Consider the following 22,469-nt stretch of genomic DNA (forward strand, 5'->3'; position numbering starts at 1 on the left):
TAATGATAATAATAATAATAATGATGATAATGATAATAATAATGATGATAATAATAATGATGATGATAATAATGATAATAATAATAATAATGATGATGATGATGATGATAATAATGATGATGATGATGATAATAATGATAATAATAATAATAATGATGATGATAATAATAATGATAATAATAATAATGATGATGATGATGATGATGATAATAATAATGATAATAATGATAATAATGATAATGATGATAATAATAATGATAATAATAATGATAATGATGATAATAATAATAATGATAATAATAATGATAATAATAATAATGGATTGTATTTATATAGCACACTTTAAAATACAATGAAATCTCAAGGTGCTGCACAGGGTAAAACAATCACACTAATCAAATATAATAATAATAATAATAATAAAACGCTAAAAACAAATAAAACAAATAACAATTACATTACATTACGTCATTTAGCAGACGCTAAATCATAATAAAATCTAAGAATATATATTAAAACTGAACAACCACCCAAGACAAGCAATCTAAACTACACAAAGCCAAGACCTTGGGGGAAGGCAGAGAGGAAAGTTTTAAAGATTGGATTTAAAAGCGGTGAAGAGGAGTCTAAGGCCCTGATGTTCTCCGGGAGCTTATTCCAAGTGGTGGAAGTATTCAAATTGAATTAAAAAAAGTAGCAGTACAGCAGGGTCAAAATAATCTGTTGCAAGTACAACTCATGCATTCAATTTAAGTTAAAGTACATAAGTACAACAACAAACTGTACTTAAAGTATCAAAAGTAAAAGTGCCCATTAAGCAGTAGTGCAAGAGATAGGTACTTAGATATTTACTTCACTAAAAATAGCAATACTACAGTGTCAAAATACTCTGTTGCAAGTACATGTCATGCATTCAATAGCTTATTTAAGTAAAAGTACATAAGTACAGCAACAAATTATACTTAAAGTATCAAAAGTAAAAGTGCTCATAAAGTAGAGTGACTTGTCAGCATTCGTGGAGGAAGTATGTACTCAGACATCTTACTTAACTAAAAATAGCAATACTACAGTGTAAAAATACTGTGTTCCAAGTAAACAGCCATGCATTCAAAATATTACTCAGTAGAAGTACAGAAGTATAAGCAACAACATTGACTCAAAGTATCAAAAGTAAAAGTGCCCATGAAGCAGTAGTGCAAGAGATAGGTATTAAGATACTACAGTGTAAAAATACTGTGTTGCAAGTACAACTCATGCATTCAGTAGCTTATTTAAGTAAAAGTACATACAGTACCAGTCAAAAGTTTGGACACACCTTCTCATTCAACTACTTTGAAGAATCTAAAATATTTTTGTTGAGCATTTGTTTGTTTACCACATAATTCCATATGTGTTCCTTCATAGTTTGGATGTCTTCAATATTAATCTACAATGTAGAAAATAATAAAAAATAAAAACTTGTCCAAACTTTTGACTGGTACTGTAAGTACAACAACATTGACTTAAAGTATCAAAAGTAAAAGTGCTCATAAAGTGGAGTGACTTGTCAGCATTGGTCGGTACTTAGATATTTTACTTAACTAAAAATAGCAATACTACAGTGTAAAAATACTGTTACAAGTAAAAGGCATGCATTCAAAATATTACTCAGTAGAAGTACATAAGTACAGCAACAAATTGTACTTTCAAAAGTAAAAGTGCTCATAAGGTGGAGTGATTTGTCAGCATTCTTGGAGGAAGTATGTACTAAGAAATTTTATTTAACTAAAAATAGCAATACTAAAGTGTAAAAATACTGTGTTACAAGTAAACAGCCATGCATTCAAAATATTACTCAGTAGAAGTACAGCAACAACATTGACTTAAAGTATCAAATTAAAAGTACTCATGAAGCAGTAGTGCAAGAGGTAGGTACTTAGATATTTACTTAACTAAAAATAGCAATACTACAGTGTTAAAATACTGTGTTACAAGTAAAAGCCATGCATTCAAAATATTACTTAAGTAAAAGTACATAAGTACAGCAACAAATTGTACTATCAAAAGTAAAAGTGCTCATAAGGTGGAGTGACTTGTCAGCATTGGTGGAGGAAGTCGGTATCTGTCAGTAAATTAGATAATTAATTTTATCCAAATCCAAGCATTTGCAAAACAAAACACAGAATTTTCAAATCACAAGTTTATCACAGAGCTGTTATCTCCCAGTGAAGACAGATACACGTTTCAATAATACATTCACACAAAAACAACATTTTCCAGACATAATGGGATGAAATCTGAGCTCAATGACAATGATAGAGTCTGTTTATGTATATAAGTGTACATGAGTGTCATTATCGCCATGGAAATAAATGTGCCAGACAATTAAACATAGAAAAAAATGTCAGTATACAGTGATATAATCAACAAATTACTGTTGGTTATATATCTACACAAATAAATGACTGAACACTTCCAGACTGGGTGAAGAAAAGCTGGAGAAAGATTTTGTTATTTCTTTATAAAGTATTCAGGTATGAAGTTTTAATTCAAGGTTTATCGTTTGGCAGCAAAGATAATGTGTTTATTTTACTTGGTTGATATTTAGCTTAATGTTAAGTCATGGGTTGATCCATATGTATTGAATTTTGGAGAAATTTCCAGAAAATGTCAGAAACCTTTTTAGTATTTAAAAAAACAGAAGAGGAGACACCATTAATGCACAAAAATACAGTATATTGGTCAATGTATTGATTAAAAAAAAAAAGCCTGAAGAGTTTAAATTAACAACACCTTCACACAAAATACTTCAGAGTTGGACTGGAGGCTCAGTTGGGAATCAAACCCTCAACATCCCGGCAGCGTTAGTGCCTTGCTCCGTCCGTTGGACTACAGATAATAAAACATGGAGAGCAGAGACATCAGCATCATGGAGAAACGTTTCAGCGTCGGTGCAGACGACTCCAGCCGAGGTCGGGTGTAGATGAACGGATGCTCCTGGAAAGGATGCAAAAAAATATGTATTATGGGTATTTAATTAAATACAAACACAAACATGAAGATCTCAATTATGTATTTGTACCTTTGTTGGGCAGATGAGTTTTATGGGCTCTGAAATTGTCTCTATCTTCTCTTTCCCTCCGTCAGGCTGGAACTGAGAGAGAAGTTTGTTTGGTAAGACTTTGTGTAGATGAAGACAATCTGATGTTTTTATCAGCTATAATGCATTTACACTGAATATTTGATACATTTTACACCCAATTAAGTCACTTTTTATTAAACGTATTGATACAAATATCAATATAGATTAAATGTAGATTATTTTATACACATGTAAGATTTTAAAAACAGGATCATTTAAGCACTGAGTGTACTTGTCCTAAAAAGTTGATGGAATATGCTGGTTTGTTTTAACTCTCTTTTTTGTGATTTTTTTATACTTTTTTTGTTGTTTTTAACAATGATTCTCCTAAATAAAATAAATGATATATATATATATATATATATATATAAAAAGAAGAAATATAAAATTATAATACATTAAAATGAATTAAAATAAATAAATTAAAATAATATATATATATAAAAATGTGTAAAGAAGAAATATTAAATAAAATAAGTCTGTATTTCTGGTGACCCAACACAGAATCTTATCCAAACCAAACCTTAAGCTTATTAAACCTGTATTTAATAGATATAAACATCAAAAAACTTGAAAAAATATCCACCATGTTGTTCCACAATCCCTTTGCGAGCTCCTCGTGTCCCTTAACAGTGAAGTGGAAACAATCTGCCGTGAAGAAGCTCAAGTCAATCGTCCCGTCCTAAAGCACAAAAGAAAATAACTACATAAATAATGATTGTTTAGTTATGAAAAGTGTTTGACAGCGTGAGACTTACAGGAAGTAGTGGAGGTCCTGCGTTCTCTAAATACGGCTGCAGAACAACAGCAAAGTCCTTTCTGAAGAAACGCTCTCCGTGCAGAAGCTTCTCTAATCTCCTCTGTAACAACAAGGAGAGTTTTACTGCCTGATAGCACAACATCATCGTTACGTCTGCTGTGGGTTGAGCTGTGAATAGTAAACAGACTTATTATCTTCATTCACTCACCTGGAATTCAATGTTGATCCAAACGATCTCCTGCAGCTCAGTGGAGTTTTCTTCAGGTTGAATGAGACACGAGCAGAAACTCCTGTGAGCAGATCATCACACTACTGGATTATCAAGTTATCAAACTAACAGATTATCAGATTAAATATGATTGGTCATCTTCAGATGATATAATTAGGAATCAGCTGTGAGATTTTGTAATATATTACCTCTAAAATACGTTTTGATATTTTGAGGCAAACTATCTCTTTAAATATTAAATATGATTTCCTGATATTCTAATTTTATTCTGACCAAATCAAGGTTAATAAAGACGTGTTTAAATCAACAGTTAATACTAATTGTAGGAACATTTATCATTGTAAAGTAGAATTACAGTTTTTTAGAAATCTAAAGCTCTTTTTTTCCATTTTATTGATGCCGTTTTGTTCAAATCTTTGTTTAACCAGATTTTAAAGATGAAATTCTGTGATAATTATTTTTTTATATACTGTATTAACTTCCTGAAAATGGAAATATGTTAATTTCAGCATCCAATGATCTTTGTTCAACAGTCTTAATGGTGGAAATATGATTAACAGTGACTGCTTGAGTGATGGAACAAAGATGTGTTATTTAAAAACATAAATCAATTTTATGAAAATAGTAAAAATAGTTTGTCACAATTACCCAGAACACCTTCACAATGTTTGTTTGAATATATTAACATTATTTAAAGTAAAGGCAGCAACAATAACTACCTAAATGTTTAATAAAATAGTTGCCAATTAATTTTTCTGTTGATAAATTGCTTATCGCTGTTTAATTTCTGACAAAACATCATATTTTATCAGCTCTTAAGCAAGTCTTGTACTCCACAATCTGTATTTGTAAAGTAACTAAAGCTGTCAGATAAATATAGTGGAGTATATTTACAATATTTCTTTTAGAGGTTTGGATTAACATTTAAAAAAATGGACATGTAACTTTTGCAGCTGACATCCCAGAGTCGGTCTCTGAACGTCTCTGAGAGGCTTCATGGCAAGAATCTGCACCACGTTCACGATCGTCCTGGGGATCTGAAACCAGAGGATCACATTCATCCACTGAAATCACTTCTTTGGACTAAAGAGAGTGTTTCTTTTTTATGTCTGCTACGTCCTCTTTCTCATAATTCATAGTTTCAGAATGAAAGTGGAGTCGAGGACAAACTGTTCCCAGGAAAGCAAAAGGGGGGGGGGGCTATTTCACATAAAGAAACTGTTCACTCAACATTTGTTCAGATGTAAACCTAAAAAACTCCAGAATACATTCACAACTTATGCAACTCAGTTCACAGACAGTATTAAATCTGTATGTGTGTTTTTAATCATTGAAACCGTCTGAATAGTTTCTCAGTTGTGTAATTTGAACCCAGCCTTTAGTTCTTCTATTTTTAGCAGCAGGCCTGTTGGGACGGAGATGTCAGTCCAGACTGAAATATCTTGACTTGATATTTTATGTCTTTATTAGACAACTGAAAGTAGATAGGTGACAACGCATTTTAAAAGTACTTGTACTTTACTTAAAACTACTACGAGGAACTTAAATTTAGTGTTGATTTTGGCGGTCCCTGTGGACAAAAATGGTAGTGTTTCTGAACACCATTTTACTGCAGCTGGGTCTGGAATGTGACACATGATACAAACATGACAATGTAGAGCTGAGTCTGAAAATGTCTTAAAACATAATACATCTTTTGGTTTAGGGTTTTGTTTAGTGATGTGTAATGAAGCTGCTGGACTATTACATCTTGTGTTGAGTTACAGCTTCTTACCTCCTTCATCATCAGGTCCAGAGCTTCTGTCATGTAGTGAATGAAGTTGTCGGGAGAGAACAGAGTCTGTGGAGAGTAACAATTTAAATTTTAATATGGAACCTTTATGGAGCCTGAAAACTCACAAAAATTCAGCACAAAGTTACAAAATTGGCCCAAAAGATCCTTTAATGTTAATGAAATATAGTGAGATCATTGCTCTCATCTTCAAGAACATATTTCATTTTTTTCGTTTGACAGGAAGTTGGCCATTTTGGATTTTTAGTTTTCCTTTTACGAACACATGTTTTAGGAGCCAGTAAGAATCACGCTGTGGATTCACAGATTTTTTTTCACAATTTCTTCTGTTAAGATTGCGAGACAGAGCATGACCTTTGCTCTCTGTGTGCTCTTCTTATCCAGCAGAAGTAAAAGTTAACACCAAGATGGAAAGCTTTCTTTGGCCTCTCTTTTTAAAAAGTTTGACCACACTCTACGTCACTGTTGGGTGTGGTTAAACAGACTTGCTGCACCAAGTAAAGAATTTTCAGAAAACTAAATCTCTCACTTTGTCTTTACAGTAATCGCAGATGTCGTTCATGCCGATCAGCATCGTCACGACCTTCCAGTCCTCCTCAAAGTTCAGACCCTGAAAGAGAACATTTAAGGCTGAACGTCGCAACAACAAGAAAACTTAAGATGATTAAAGAGCAGAACGATGAGCGCTGAGACTTACTGGATAAGACTTGAACGTGTCGATCATGTGTCTTATCTGATCGGAGACGTTTCTGCAAAAGAACACACACACACACACACACACACACACACACACACACACACACACACACACACACACACACTGCTGAGTCACCAATTACAATCAATAAAAAACATTATCAATTCATTTATGACCGTAGTTATTTTGATCTTTGAACTGAAAGAAAAACATTTTGAAGACACTCACACGTCTCCTTGAAGTTTCCTACAGTTGCATGATGACAATTATGTTTTTATTATATATTTTATTTAATTATTTACTTATCTATTAGTCTTGTGTGGGCTGTCTGCATTTACTAAACTGTAAATGTTATTTCTATTCTTATTTTAGTGTATAAACCTTATTATTTATCTGTATATTTCTGTCCATGTGCTGCTGAAACATCTGAATTTTTCCCTTGTGCATTTTTATTGCACAGTTTGAAATTAAACTCCATTTTTTTGTTATTTAACATTTCCAAATGATTCTCTCAAATGTTTGAAACTCCAAACAGCTCACAGTTGAGATTATACAGACCAACAGAAGAAACAAACACCAAATTGAGTCATCAGAAAATCCAAAGAACAATTAAATAGTGTGTGAGTGTCTCACAGCGTGTTGTGTCCGGTGACGGCAAAGTTGAATCCCGTCTCGTTGACGGTAGTTGGTTGACCGTGGAAGGTCATCACGGGCGACGGACCCAGAAGATTTGGATTGAAGAGTTTGAAAATATCTGGACAGATAAGACGATCAAACGTTTTAGAAAGCATCCTGTGATTTTCTCAACCAGTATCTCTAATATTTACCTAAACAAATTGCTTTATAAAGACACAGATTGTTATGGTATGAACAAGCAAGTCTCTTGTCTTTTATTTACAATTGAAATGATCATATTGTGATTATAAACCAACTTACTTGCCAGTGTGATGACGTTTTGATAAGTTCCATATCCTCCGATGCTGAACTCAGAAGAAAGGAAAGAGACAGTTTATAATGAGTGAGGTCAGAACAACATGCATAAATGATCATAACAACATGTATAATGTGACGGCCTAAGATAAGATAAAAGTTAAAGGCAGGGTAGGTAATCTCGAGAAAAGGATCCAGCACAGTGTTGCCAACTCTTTTTCAATGAAAGTAGCTAGCATTAGCTCCAAAAGATGCTAAATCTAGCGAGAAAGTGGCCGTCTTTAGGCCTCCCTCCAAAGCCACTCCCCAAAACCATTGTTTTTTGATTCAGACAATAAAAACAGAAAACAGCTCCACTTTTAATTTTAAAAAACATGGTATTTCTCTGCGTTATTTCTCGTTTTTTTTGGGCTTAAACCAAAAAATAAACAATCAAAACGTACACAGACCCATAAAGAAAGTAGCCGATTCAATGGTTACATTTGTGCTGAATGAAGTGATTGGATGTGCTTATTTAAGTCTCGCGACATCCACAGAAACCTGATTTATTTTCTCTTTTTATCAGAGAATTTGGTTCATTGATCGCTGTCAGAATGTTTCAATAAACATATAAAAAAAATGTGTGAAGAGGATTACCAAGGCTGCCTTTAAATGAAGTAACTGAATGTTGCAAAAAACAATCAGCAGCTTTCAGGCCAAAGATTAGTATAAATCCTCTAATGATGACCTGTGACTGTTCTTGATTGGTTGAAAAATAAAACAAAGTTATCTGAAATGGAGCAAGACTTCAGGAGTTGTGATGATTTACCTCCAAGACACTTGGCGAAATTCAAAAGGAACCGATAAAATCGTGGAGCCGTTGGCACCAATAGCTGTCTGCAAATAAAAAATATACAGACAATATTCTTAATGAGGAGAAACACTGTGATATTATTCATATGTTTTCATTACAACTACTAATCATTATTATAATAACAGTAGTGGAATGTAACTATGTATATTTACTCCAGTACTTTACATCACTTTACTGCTACTTTATACTTCTATTCCACTAGAATTCTGAGAACAATATTGTACTTTTTACAACACTAAATATATTTGATATAACTTACAAATTACCTTCATATCAATAATATAAAAATATAAGCAAATACAAGACAAGACAAATATATTTGTTACTATTTCTATTTCTAAAAAATCACCACTTCTCTCACAGTTAAAGAATCTCCCAGCGCGGCGATGACTTTGACGTCTGCAGCTTTGACAAATTCAACTAGAATAAAAGATAAAAAAGGGAAAACAGTCAGAAAAAAAAGTAAAAAACACATTAACACCTTTTTCTTGAGCCTTAAACATTTAACGGGATATTATAGCAATTTTATTACCACCAGCAATGAGTTATTCAAGCAGTATATCTCTGCTAACACACGTCTGCAAACATTTGATCTCACCCATTAAATTTTTAGAGGATCAAAGATTAAAAGAAACTTCTCCTGTGCTCTCACAATAACAGTATTTAAGACCAAATCTTTCCAAACCATAAGCTAAAATAGTACATACTTATTTATTTATAGTTTGGTAAAACAACAATATTTGCTGGTGAAACGTAGAAGAATAGAAGCAGGTTAAGTGACATTCACCTGAGGTGGGGACGGTGGGAGATGGACTCATATCAGGACAGTGAAATGGAGGATGAAGAGAACGTTGGAGAAAATCTGATCCTAGAACATCCTGCAGAGAAAAAACATAAATCCAAAACATTCTCACGGTTAATGTGTTTAAAGTTTAGGACTTTTTAACTGGAGGCTTGTTTGTTGTGAATGGAACTCACACGCTTCAGGTGTGTTCTTCACACATTCAGGATGGTAAAATTTGACTGTTTTTACATCTACATGTGGACCGACACAGGCAACAAAACAAAAAAGCTATTATTGGTCTTTACTGATAGAACGTTCAGTACAATGTTAAACATCTACCATATACAGGAATACACAGTTCCCATTAGCCCCTTTACAACCTCAGGAACTTTGCCCAGGGACTAGGAACCTTTTAATGGAACTCATTAACGTTTTCCACTACAGGAACATTTCCAAGTGACGAGCAACCTTTTGAGGAACTCATTTATGTTTTTCAACCACAGGGACCAGAGTCTAAATTTAGTTTGAAGATAATTTACACCCCAAAAAGGTCCTGGTTTGGTCGGAGGGAAGCACTTTCTCAAAGTACAGGATTTTTCAGGTTTGGGTTTGAAGGGATAACCATTGCTGATGGTCAAACACACACAGAGACGCTGCTTGGAACCAGTGTACGACTTCATTCATAAAACAAGGAATATTTTGGTGTTGGACTGGTCTTTACTTTTGGTTTTAGACAGTTCTTGGGTTGTTTTAAAGTCAAATTGTGGTTGTTTATAGGAGGATCGATTGGAAATGATATTCGTGATTTTAAAATAAAATATCTTTGAAACTCAGATTTAGTTGCTTAGTGTGTCTGTTGTGGTTTATTGTTTTTATGTCTGCATCTCGTTGTTATCGCTGCCTGTCTACACCATGACAAGTGTTTAATCTCAATGAGGGTTTCCTGGTTAGATAAAGGTGAAATAGTACTTGGCTAAATCCAAGTACTAACTCATGCCCAACCCAGTAACTGATTCTCAGCCTGAATCTGAAACCCCAAAAACACCAACAGTAGCTAAATCTGGCAGCCATGTGTCGTAGAGAGTCCAGACCACAGCTGACTGGACACTGAGGGTTCGCTCGCTCACTCTGCGACCTCTTTGGTCCTTTAAATAGGACTGTTTCTGCTTTTGTTACCACTAAAACATGGAGGAAGACTTCCTGATACAGAACTCCTGAATAAGTAGAATAAAAACCTGAAAGATTGAATAGAGAATCAAAATCTTGCCTTGCCAAAACAACAAAAACCGCAGGAAGATTTATAGGTTGAGGTCAATCTTCTTTAGGCTTAGCAGCTGTTAAAACCAAAACCTGTTCAATGTTAATAATTTTATACTGTAAGCATTATATTATCTATCTCTATATACTTTCTAAAGCACACATCTTGCACAAACTTGAATGAAACTTCTGCATCAGGCCTTTAAATTATAGAAAACAATTACTTAATAAAAAGGTTTCACCATCATTAATAAATAAATATATATTTTACTGTTAACAGTTTATTGTTACACACATTATAACATTTATGTAGTTTATTAAGCAAATATTAATGATTACCAAATGATTAGTAAACCTTTAAGTAAAGCTTGTTAAACATTTATAAACATTATGTATTAGATATATTTATAACCCTTTATTAACAGTTAATAATCGGTTTAATAACCGTCAATAAACATTATCTGGATGCTTTAATAAAGTTGCACCTGCTGATTATAACACATTATTATACCGTTAAATGGTTAATAAGTACTTTATAAAGCATCTATAAACCTTATTTATTTAGTCAATACTTTATCAATGGTGAATAATTGATTTGAAGGCACTTAGTGATTATTTTAAAAATACCTAAACCAGTTAATAATGTGTGCAACAATAAACTGTTAATAACTACTAATGTATTTATTTATAAATGATGGTTATTATGAAGTTTTACCAATAAATAAAATGTAGGTTTTTCATTTACTGGCTTATTTTTCAGGTCTGATATTTAATAAAAATCAAATATTGGTCTAATAACATTTCAATTTTGCAAATGTTTAAACATTTATTTAATTTATTCAGAGCATTGACAACAGCTTAGAAACGTATAAGAATCAAATAAAAACACCTTGAACCAGAAATAAAGTATATATGTGATAAGACTGGTACTAGAAATGCATATGTAGAACAGAAAGAAAGAGTAAAAAACAGTGTTGAATGTTTGAGACGATACCTGGTTGAAATCTTCTTCTTCCTTTAATGTTTGACCTGAAGAGAGAAGAAACATTATCAACATAAGTTTGTTCCTGCAGAGAGATTAATGAAGAAAAGTCTAAATCCATTCTGTAGAAAATGTAAAATAAAGGAGATGTTTTAGAAACTCCACGTTGTTATCTTATAAATCTTACCTTCTACATAACTTGTAGCTAACAAACAAACCAGGAGCAGCACACGTGTTGTCAACATGTTGTCGTCTTTGTCCCCCAAAAGAAACACAAATGTGGGAATAAAAATAAAGAGTTGTCGTGCTGATCCGAAAAGCTTCATTAGTGTTTAAATAACCTTGGTAATGAACACTGATATCTTTGACCTTTGTAGTCACAAGTGCAACCAGGAAGAGTCGTAAACTGTCGATAATCGATTAATAATTGCAGTCCATGTTGTCCTAATGGTCTTTAACTCTTTAACCCAATAGATTGTCTGAAGTTAAACATGACTTTGTACCTGGAAGAATAAGATGGAAAAGGATTAAAACACCAAATCACAAAATAAATAATGTTTATTTTAAAAAAAGCTACACTTTTCTAATTCTTTTTATTAAATTGTTTTTAATTAGAATTAAACAAGGTACCACCTCTTTAAAAAAGTTAAGTTAAACATGACTTTGTACCTGGAAGAATAAGATGGAAAAGGATTAAAACACCAAATCACAAAATAAATAATGTTTATTTTAAAAAAGCTACACTTTTCTAATTCTTTTTATTAAATTGTTTTTAATTTAGAATTAAACAAGGTACAAATAATATTGTAACATTGAAAGATGATAAAAAATTGCACCTCAATTTAAAGAACATACGGATTAAATTTGTATGTTTATTGAAATAAGCAAAATAATCCTTAAAATCTTCAGTCTCTAGTGATATGAAATAAAGGAAAACAAAACAATATGCATATTAGAAAAAATGAAACAAGCTTATGTTTAATCTTTTTTTTACCGAATAAATTGCTTCTGCAAATGTAGATTTATGTTAAAAAAAGAAATTGTGTTTTTAAAGAGATAAAAATGTTTTTTTATAGCAGTCACTCACATTTGTTTGAAATATAAAACATTTATATTATAAATAAATCAACATACCACAAGGTACAACCAGTGTGAAGAGCTTTTTTAATTAAAATAATGTATTATTATTAATTATGAACTGCGGGGTCGTGACGTCATTATTGGGGTCATGAGGGGTTGACCTCAGGTGTGTTGGTTTTTTTTTCCTGCTGAAGGTAAACAAATGGATTCAGCGGCGGTTCGCGGTAAAAACATGAAAAATGAGATAAAATGCCCGGACAGAAGAGAAGATATAATGTACGCTTCCCCCCGTGAGTAGACACTTTAATTAGTGACATAAAACTGTTTAAAAGTAAAGATAGAAGTCGAGCTGAAGGTGAGCTGCGTCCATGTGGGAGCTCCTGCTGCTTTCAGGGGCTGTCGGAAATCTGGGTGATCTTGGTAAATACTAAGACTGTCATGCGTTGTTTTCCGGGTTAAAGTCGGGATATTTCTACAAACCGGAAGATTTGTTAACATTTTGTGGTTAAGTTAATCTGTACATGCCTCTATTAATATGACAAAGTACTTTACAGGTAAGATATATTCAGATTTGGTCTTGTTTGGATGACACAAAATGGGAAATTGAACCTGAAGGTTGCACAAAATGAAGGATAATAAATGCATAGAAGGAAAAAAGAAATGATGAATGAAAACACATAGATCAGTTGTTTAAGTAGCAGATTCGTGGATGAATTGTGAAATGTTTAATTGCAAATACCTGCAAATGAAATTGCTGCATGTTGGTCTCTTGTGCTGTCTCTTCTTTGATATGTTTTTTTTATGTAAACATAGATAGGTGCATAGATGGGTACAGCCATAGGTGTCACATGCTTCCAAATTATTAAATGAATATGATAAATGAACCATTAAATGTTCAACTACTATCCAGTGTCTATTAACATTTAGAAATGTAAGCTTTATATGTTGCTTTCATGATCAGATCTAGAAAACACAGGTTTACGAGTAGTCTTTGAACGCAGCAGTTGACCTTTATGTATGTTATGTCTCTGAAAATGGTGAAATCTTTGTTTTTTTTGCTTCCAGAGTCGCATCAAAAAGATCATGCAGAAGAATGAAGAGGTGGGGAGGATTGCCATGGCGGTTCCTGTGATCATCTGTATCCTTTTTAGACTTTTAAATGAATCAATGATGTGTTTGTGTTTATTATACTGCAGATCTGATCAGTGCTGATGTTTACAGAAGTCACTGCTCAGCTCTCTGGATGTGTTGCTGCTTTTAATTCAACTTTCATACATTTGTTAAGCAGCAGTTTTCTCCCCCAGTGTTTCCCTCCAACTCCTCCTCAAGCATGCTGGGAGTTGTCGTCGCACCTGTATGGCCTCAATCAAATTCTAAGCTTAAAGTACCAAACAGCACGTGATACCTTTTCAGGACCAGTGGTGGAATGTAACTAAGTACATTTACTTTAGTACAATATGAGGTACTTTACTTGAGCATTTCTATTTCATGCTCCTTTATAGGAACATTTTAATTCACTGCTACCTTTAAATTATTTAATTAACAAAAAATGCTGCAACAGTAAATAATTCAATAAAATATACTGAAAACAATCTGTTTCTTGCTGTAATCCTGGAGGGAACCATCAAATATAGATGGACGACAGCGACTTTACTTTCATTCTTGTCGTCTGTGTTGACGTCCTGAACTTTAGAGATCAGCTCGAGCTCTGGAAATGTTCCTGAAGTCTCTGCTGACCAAAATCTGTCTAATAACTCAGTCAAAGCGCAGCGCCGTCGTGTCTGTCGCTCATATGTGAGTAAAACCTTCTGTTCTGGACTCTTAAAAAGTACAAATTTGTCATTAATCATCTTTAAATCCAACTGATATTTTTCAGTCCATCTGTAGTGAAGAAGAAATAAGGACTTATTCATCTGTGATGCATTCACTGTCTGTAAGACAAACTGATACTATACAGTTTGCACTACAAACTTAAATAAATAGTTTAGTGATTTTGCAATTTCAGATTCAGATTATCATGAATGGAACGACGACTTTTTGTTGACTGCTGCAAATTCGACGCAAGAAAAAATGACTTTCTTAAGTTAAAACACTTAATTAATAGACTTTTTAATCTTCCACAGTTTAATTTTAACAATTAAACAAATTAAGACTCCTTATCATTACTTTTTTAGTTTCTTTTTGCATGTAGTTGATGAAGTAGGGAATTAGGAAACAGCTTAGGTTTTTGATAATGTGATAACTTAAGTCATGTTTGTATTCTTTTTTCAAAGTGTGTGTATTTGAAGCCTGGACAATGAATAGATAATGTTTTGTTTCTATGTAGGAAGCAGTGCATAGAGTCGGAGAAGCTCTTCCACTTCCTCAAAGACCTGGTGGAGCGAGCTTCGTCTCCGTCCGGCCAGAAGGACGACCGAGGGATGATGAGCATGTGGCCGATGTACAGGTAGAGATGGACACGTTTCTCATCAGGTGTTACAGCGTTTAAGAAGCTGTGATAATAAACAGACTGTGTTAGTTTATCATCCTTTCAGAGAGGAGTAGTTTATTGGCACTTTTAGAGGCATTTAGGGTAAGTTGAGTTACAATAAAATATTTTCCAAGTGAATTATTTTTGTTTTAAAAGCTGTATATTGAAATTATTTGCAATTTTAAATTACACAAATTCAATTCAAACTAAAAATGATATTAGTCCTGTGTCTACAGTTAATCTATTAGTGGTTCTAAGTGTTTGTTTTAATTATGGTTAAATCTTTAATTTATTACCAATCGGATAATCGTTTGGTTCATAAAATTAAAAAAATAATTAGAAAAAGAAATGTAAAATTGTTTCTTTAAATTGCTTGTTTTGTTTAAGAAACAGTCCAAAACCAACAAAGAATGAATTATCATATGTGACAGCAAAAAGGGGCAAAACCTCACATTTTAGAAGCTGGAATCAGAGAATGTTTTTGCATGAAACCATTCATTTTCTGTTAATTGACCATCTGGTTAATTGATTCATTGTTACCACTCTAATCTTAATTTTACATGATGTTGTTTCAAGGAATACACGGCATGAAATTTCTGTTAAAAAAACAACTGAAGTGGTAGAAATTGCGCCACGACGGAGCCTCGACTCTCTGGACAACGACTCCAGCTCCTCTGTACGTATCAATGAAAACACTTAAACCTCTTCTGACACAGATAAAAGAGAATCTTTTTTCACATGTCTTTGTTTTTTTTAAGCACCCAACATTAGAGCAGGTTAGATATAAAAAAGGTTAGATGCTCTTGCTCAGAGGCACTCAGGCAGCAGTTTTTAGTCTCAACCAACAAGACTAAAAAGGCTTTAAGTCACAACAGCGGCCCCGTGAGGCTGTGATGGTCATTACACTCCAGAAAACAAACTGAGGGCAGCTCTACCTTTCTATCATTAATATGTTTGTTTCTTGTTGTTATGTGGATTTTAATAGTTTATTATTTTTCTAAACTGTGGAAAAAGTAGACGACAAGCAATCACTATAAAATATGTTAAATATTATGAGTTCTTTTACCGTTAGGAGTTTGCAGTGACTCACTTGCTGCGTTTCTTTCAGGAGTCGGAGCTCTTCATCTGCTTGTGAGATCAACCAGAGGAACGTACATCATCATTTCATCAAGTAACTTTTGTTTGAACGTTTATATCTTTATTTAAACTTTGCTAAACCAGGTCAACATTAACGTGAGGATATTAACTATTTAAAAAGGTTTTGAATTTGTTTTGGGAAGAAAAAAAGCGTTTAAGTTATTTAATAACTTATGGTTTCTGTTTTATTTTGTGGAAAAAATATGATTTTGTTTTGGGAGCCTGTTTCCCTTTTTGTTTGTAGCAGATTATTTAAAAGGACATGTCTCTGTTTACGTTTAAACTAAAGTATAATGAACTTAATTTATGCAATTTCAATTGCTTCAGACTTTTACATTATTTTTGTTGTTCAGGCAGTTTGCTTTTGTTTATGAGTTGACTTGAAAATGTGTTATTCAAAAACACTTTAATATGATAAGAGTTTTTCATACCATTTTATGCACCAGCCTTTAAAACTAAACTAAGTGCTTGTTTTGCTGAATAGTATCCATAACGGCTTCTGTTTAGAGCGTTTCATTTTTTAAAGCACTTGTAAATATATGTTTTAAAGACAGTAAAGCTTTGCATATGATATGTAATCAAACTGTAAATAAATAAGTTCAACTTCTGTGAATTTAAAGTGTACAAAAGGTCACATAAATAAAAACAAATCAAGAGCATACAGGGATTGGTTTATTCCAAGAAACTAATCTTTTTACATCGTGAGGTGAAATAATGAATAAATAGATGAAAACCTTTTTTTTTTTTTTAACTGTAAATTGACATTTTTTGAAGCCAAATATAGCAAAACGTCTGAGATGCTACTCTAGCTAGCTGCATTATGAAACAGTTTTTTCATTTTCCAACAGTGACGAACATTTGGGCAAACGTTTTCCTGCTGAAGCTCCGATCTGATCTGGTGATGATGAACATGAAAAAGTCTCAATGAAACAAAGACAAAGTAAAGAACTGCTCGGCTCTAAGCGACGGACTTCACCAGTACAGTTCAGATCCAGTAGTCATTCCTCCGTCTGGCAGCTTGAAATGAAACATGCATCTTCACTACAGTTACACTTGAAAAGAGTATAATAAGTAGAAAAAAAAAAAGCAACATAATATACCATTTTTTTTTTTTTTCAAGTAAAAGAAAAACCGAACACTTATTTTAACTCTTGCATTAATTACATATTTATAGAAGTGGAGGCCAATTTGCATTAGTGGTTCGATAGATTCTTCTTTGCTTTATTTAATCCAGAGGCACAGTCCATCTACGCTCCTCTTAGAACAACCGGCCCAAATACTGACGGGGAGAAATCTAGATTTTAAATACGTTGAAAACTAATTAAAACATTTACACTTAGACTGGTGACAGAATCACCCCGCTGTCTCTTTTGTCAACTCGAGCTTTGAGTTTTATCAGTTGGACATCTTGTGCCAGAGAGATCGGAGGACGAGTATATTTAAAAAAAAAAACTTCCAAACAGAGAAGAAAAACCGTGAACTACAGTAAAACCGTTTTCAGTAGAGTCGCGCTCCGTAGCCAAAAGTCTGTTTGATAGCTTCAAAGTAGTATCTCTTCCAGCCCTCTTTCGTCCGCTCCTCCTCGTTGTCCGGGACGCCGCGACAGTCCACCTTCAGCTCCGTCTCGCTGCTCCGGTCGAAGAACGTCATGGTGATGGTGGCGTAGTGCTCTGTGGAGCGGAAACACAGTCATGAGTTAATGTCAGAGTCTGGAGCTTCACAGAAAGTCGTTCTTTAACTTTTAATAGTAAATAAACAGTACGGTAAATGGAAAAATGATTAATTCTACGTTTTCTGAATAATAAACTACGGATTAATACGACTGCAGTCAAAGACATTTAGTCCACTTCTTAAATTATTAATTATTTTGATAGTTGTTGATTGATATACTTACTCCATTTATGATAAATAATATTTTAACGTTGAAAGATGATAAAAAATTGCACCTCAATTTAAAGAACATACGGATTAAATTTGTATGTTTATTGAAATAAGCAAAATAATCCTTAAAATCTTCAGTGTCTAGTGATATGAAATAAAGGAAAACAAAACAATATGTATATTAGAAAAAATGAAACAAGCTTATGTTTAATCTTTTTTTTACCGAATAAATTGCTTCTGCAAATGTAGATTTATGTTAAAAAAAGAAATTGTGTTTTTAAAGAGATAAAAATGTTTTTTATAGCAGTCACTCACATTTGTTTGAAATATAAAACATTTATATTATAAATAAATCAACATACCACAGGGCCAGTTGTTATATCGCCACTTCATTACTATTTTCTCATCAGGTACCTGGTGGAGAGAAGATTCATCGTTAAGAACATTTATTCATTTTATCAGAAGATACTGGTAAACAAAATGTACAAAAAATAAAAACTTCTTTGACTCTACGCGGCTGAAATAAACATGAATATATTCCATATTATTCAGAGATTTACTGATCCATTGGCCATCAGTCGATACATTTATCAGATGCCGGTAAAATTTACATACAATGAGAGTTTTACGTTACGCACACACAGTAACGTCACAGCCTCACACGTGTCATGTCAGTGTGGAAGATGCAAATCTCACAATTTTAAATAGTTCGAAAGTTATATGACAGTGAGCTACTTATAAGTAAAAGTATAGCAAGTAAAATAATTTAAAATTACCATTAAAATAAAAGTTAAAAGAATGAAGGGTCGAGTCTTACCAGCTCTGCGAATTCACCAAAAACATTCCCTTCAAGCAGACGGAACTTTCCGCCTTTCTCTCCGTCCACTGTCGCCTGAGCGTGTGTGAACGCCTGGACCATCTGAACAACAACGAACATCAAACACGTTAACTTTATTTGAATCATCACAAACAAACAGTATCTGTCTGTCCATCTGCTATTGGACATCATTATCTTAATAATTCAGTACATTTATATCTATGTATTTATTTGTTACATTTTGGTTTACAAAGTAAGGAAAGACAATGATTAAGCCAAGCCCGATGTTGCCTTCACATAAAAGAAAGATCCCAGTCTCTTCCACACACACAGCTTATTATTTAAACACTGGTTTCAGGTTTTGATATTGTCTGAAAAAGATGAATCTCTAGCTGCGTCGTCTGTCACACTTGGAGGATAAACCGGGTGACGCTCACCTCCTGGTTGAGGAAGACCCTGTAGAGATCAGCTGGTGAGGTGAGGAACTTTTCCCTCAAGCTGAATTTGCAGGTTGGGATCTTGACGCCGGTGTTGATGGGAGCAGCTGTTCCGCCTGAGGAGGAGGAAATCTGTTCCACACAACAACAAGAAGAAAAGTCTGGTGAGAGAAGATCACTGCCGCACCGCCGCGAGGAAAACACTGAGAGGGCTCCGTCACAGTAAATAATTCAGGGACGAGGTTTCTTTTGGGTGTAAATGTAAAACGATGATGGCTGGAGATCTTATGTGAGAGACGTACCCGAGTTTTATCCAGCTTGGCTTTGGACTGCGATGTGGACTTGGCCACACCGTTGGCTGTAGGGAGGATCATTCCCTGTGTGAACTCTGCAACCAAAACAGATAGAGCTTAGAACAAACTTTTTCTTCATCCTCAATGAATCATAAATATTTAAATAACAGACAAAAACAAAAGGAATTCACCTTCAAACAAACAAGTACTACATTGGAGAAATAAAGAGGATTTTTATCGTCATTATTCCAAAATTTAAGAAAATTCTACTATTCAAAAAGAGATAACATTGTTAACACAAGCTAAACATTAATGTAGATTTTAAATTGTATTCAGTTTCTTAGGGGAACAAAGATATAAAATGAACATCTTCACCTCCACCAAACTTAAATTTCCTCACATTTGTGTTGCTTGTTATCTGGTTATTGTTATATTTTCCACATAGAACTTTTAAACTCATTAAAAATATACTTCACATGCTAATCTTTGTACATTACATTACAGTCATTTAGCAGACGCTTCTATCCAAAGCGATTTACAGGAAGTAAGTAAACCCTAAACCTTAAAAATGACTCATCAAGACTTTGGTAAATGTCAAATCATGTTTTCTGATCATTTAAGATAAGATAAAATAAGATAATCCTTTATTAGTCCCACAGCGGGGAAATTTGCAGGATTACAGCAGCAGAAATTTACAAGTATAAACTGTAAACACCAAAAACATGTTACAATCAATTGACTGATAACTGAAGCTTTTATATTGCTGGTGAATGAACCGGATACTTTAATATCTTATCTGGTTTTCACTCACCTGTTTTTAGATACCCAACGTAGCTTCCCAGGGCTTCACGGATTTTCTCAGCTCCTTTTGCCTTCATCAGGTTTGTCAGCGGCGTTTCAGGTTCATCTTTATTCAACGACACGGCAATCTGGAGAAAAATCATAGTTACGTCATCAGCACGCTGCTCCTTCAACACTCAGTCAGTCAGTCAGAAACATTAAACACACGAGATCTCTGGAGGAACTCACATCGAGATCCTCCATGTCGTTCTCGTCAGAAAGGTTCGGAACTTCAATGGATCCTGTGTATTTGACTCCCGCTTTTGACTCTCCTGTGGAAACAAAGAGAACAAAGACGTCAGCAGAGATTCAAAGCCGCTTTATTCTTCTTTCTTCTGTATAATTATAACTGTTTTTGATCAGCTGTTGAGTTACATTCCTCTACTAGCAGTCCTTTTCTATTTTAAGAAGCGTTTGACTGTCATAATGAGAACTCAGCAGGAATGGGAACCAAAGAATGCAGGTTAACTTAGTTTCCTGTGTATTCATCCAGCAGCGATAGCAGCAAACCTATGACCACTTTTATTCCAACAAATTTAACTAAATTCCCTCCAAAACAACAGCCTCAGTCTTCTACTCACCGGTCCAGGTGGCCTTCAGGTTCCATTCATAGAAGAAAATAAGTTTCCCTTTGCGGTTGTTAATCGAGGCTTCCCCTTCCACCTTGCCGACTTCTGTCACCTCGCATCTCCCGTCGTCGTTCTCCACGCTCAGACCGAGGAGCAGGGATTTTAATTTGTCCGACGACCAGGTTGTCGCATCTCGTTCAGTCCTGCAAAGTGAGCAAATTCAAAACGGGTCAACAACCCAAAAATTCACATCTTTTTTTACTTGAATATTTACAGTAATTCAATGTGGTATAAATATAATCAACGTCAAACTTTGAACTTATTTACTTATTTATCAAAGTGTAACGTTAAGTCTACTTCTATGTCAGCGATACATTGTCTTGGTTTACAGCTGAAAGAGTAGTTTGTTCCCGGGAGGCTCAACAATGACAATTGTATAATTCTGACAAGAATACAAAATGCCATATGTGATAAATAACCCATCACATGCACGTTTAAGTCAATTCTTATATCCTTCTGTCATAAACTAAAACTCACAGGTGCCTGGAAGCTGATGATAATAATGATACATATATTATAAAACCTAAGAAACATGTATACAGTGACTCAAAAAGTCTAAACATGATATTTTCTCAAAGGTTTTAGCAATCACAGATTCAATTTATGAGTAGATATGTTTTTACAAACTTCAACCCTTCACATTCACAGCCAGCTAGAAGCTGTTTGTGATTGAAGTCACCAACGCTGCATTTTTAGGAAAACTAAAGAGCTTCTCGAATAACTATTAGACAAAAGGAGAGATCACTTAGAGCTACTAATACCATCTAGAGTTCCCTCACATCTTGGAACAACTCTTCAGCTTTAACAAGGCGGTCACGGCTTTTTTCTGTCCTGGTATTCATATTAGTTTTTGCACTTATTGTATTCATATTAGTTTGTTGCACTTATTGTATTTGTATTAGTTTGTTGCACTTATTGTATTCGTATTAGTTTGTTGCACTTATTGTATTCCTATTAGTTTGTTGCACTTATTGTATTCGTTTGTTGCACTTATTGTATTCATATTAGTTTGTTGCATTTATTGTATTCATATTAGTTTGTTGCACTTATTGTATTTGTATTACTTTGTTGCATTTATTGTATTTTTGTTGCACTTATTGTATTTGTATTACTTTGTTGCATTTATTGTATTCGTATTAGTTTGTTTCTGTACTTTTGCTCTGGTTTATGCTTTTAGATGCTTGTTTAAGAAAGGAGATGCACTTATGACTTCTGGTGACTAGTAGTTCTCTTGAATACCTATGTTGAATACACTTATTGTAAGTCGCTTTGGATAAAAGCGTCTGCTAAATGACTGTAATGTAATGTAATGTAAGTGAAAAATGACATTTCAGAGCTGATTGATGTTACCATGGAGATTAATCAGGTTGCCATGGTGAAACCCACAGGAACACTCAGTTCAGTGCATACACACTACATAGGAAATGTGCTGTAATCCCAATATGCATGGCCCCTTTTTTAAGTTTGTGACAAGATATAA

The 22,469-nt window shown here is 33.8% G+C and overlaps 2 protein-coding genes across 2 annotated transcripts in view; one reads left to right on the forward strand and one right to left on the reverse strand.

The window, feature by feature from the left end:
* Positions 1 to 13,566: 13,566 nt before the first annotated feature.
* LOC129104011 (dr1-associated corepressor) lies at positions 13,567 to 16,229 on the forward strand. Its single transcript, XM_054614660.1, has 5 exons — positions 13,567 to 13,623; positions 14,186 to 14,279; positions 14,812 to 14,931; positions 15,532 to 15,631; positions 16,064 to 16,229. Exons 1-5 carry the CDS (start codon positions 13,569 to 13,571, stop codon positions 16,088 to 16,090), a joined length of 396 nt encoding a protein of 131 aa, XP_054470635.1. The 5' UTR covers positions 13,567 to 13,568; the 3' UTR covers positions 16,091 to 16,229.
* Positions 16,230 to 16,742: 513 nt separating this feature from the next.
* The window catches only part of ahsa1b (AHA1, activator of heat shock protein ATPase homolog 1b), a 6,378-nt gene continuing 651 nt past the window's right edge, over positions 16,743 to 22,469 (reverse strand). The window contains exons 2-9 of the mRNA XM_054614079.1: positions 20,942 to 21,132; positions 20,550 to 20,632; positions 20,332 to 20,449; positions 19,530 to 19,615; positions 19,228 to 19,359; positions 18,791 to 18,892; positions 18,336 to 18,387; positions 16,743 to 17,762 (exon numbers count right to left, since the gene is read on the reverse strand). Coding sequence (XP_054470054.1) covers positions 17,590 to 17,762; positions 18,336 to 18,387; positions 18,791 to 18,892; positions 19,228 to 19,359; positions 19,530 to 19,615; positions 20,332 to 20,449; positions 20,550 to 20,632; positions 20,942 to 21,132 — 937 coding nt within the window. The 3' untranslated portion in view covers positions 16,743 to 17,589. The remainder of the gene's footprint in view (positions 17,763 to 18,335; positions 18,388 to 18,790; positions 18,893 to 19,227; positions 19,360 to 19,529; positions 19,616 to 20,331; positions 20,450 to 20,549; positions 20,633 to 20,941; positions 21,133 to 22,469) is intronic.

This window comes from Anoplopoma fimbria, chromosome 15, assembly GCF_027596085.1.
Source record: "Anoplopoma fimbria isolate UVic2021 breed Golden Eagle Sablefish chromosome 15, Afim_UVic_2022, whole genome shotgun sequence".
Taxonomy (NCBI): Eukaryota; Metazoa; Chordata; class Actinopteri; order Perciformes; family Anoplopomatidae; genus Anoplopoma; species Anoplopoma fimbria.

What these genes read in the sequence shown, in the direction of transcription:
- LOC129104011 (XM_054614660.1), top strand. Translation starts at nt 13,569, where the DNA reads ATGCAGAAGAATGAAGAGGTGGGGAGGATTGCCATGGCGGTTCCTGTG. An exon ending in GGCGGTTCCTGTGATCATCT is followed by an intron (nt 13,624 to 14,185) that starts GTATCCTTTTTA and finishes TTTAGAGATCAG; the next exon opens with CTCGAGCTCTGGAAATGTTC. An exon ending in GTCGTGTCTGTCGCTCATAT is followed by an intron (nt 14,280 to 14,811) that starts GTGAGTAAAACC and finishes GTTTCTATGTAG; the next exon opens with GAAGCAGTGCATAGAGTCGG.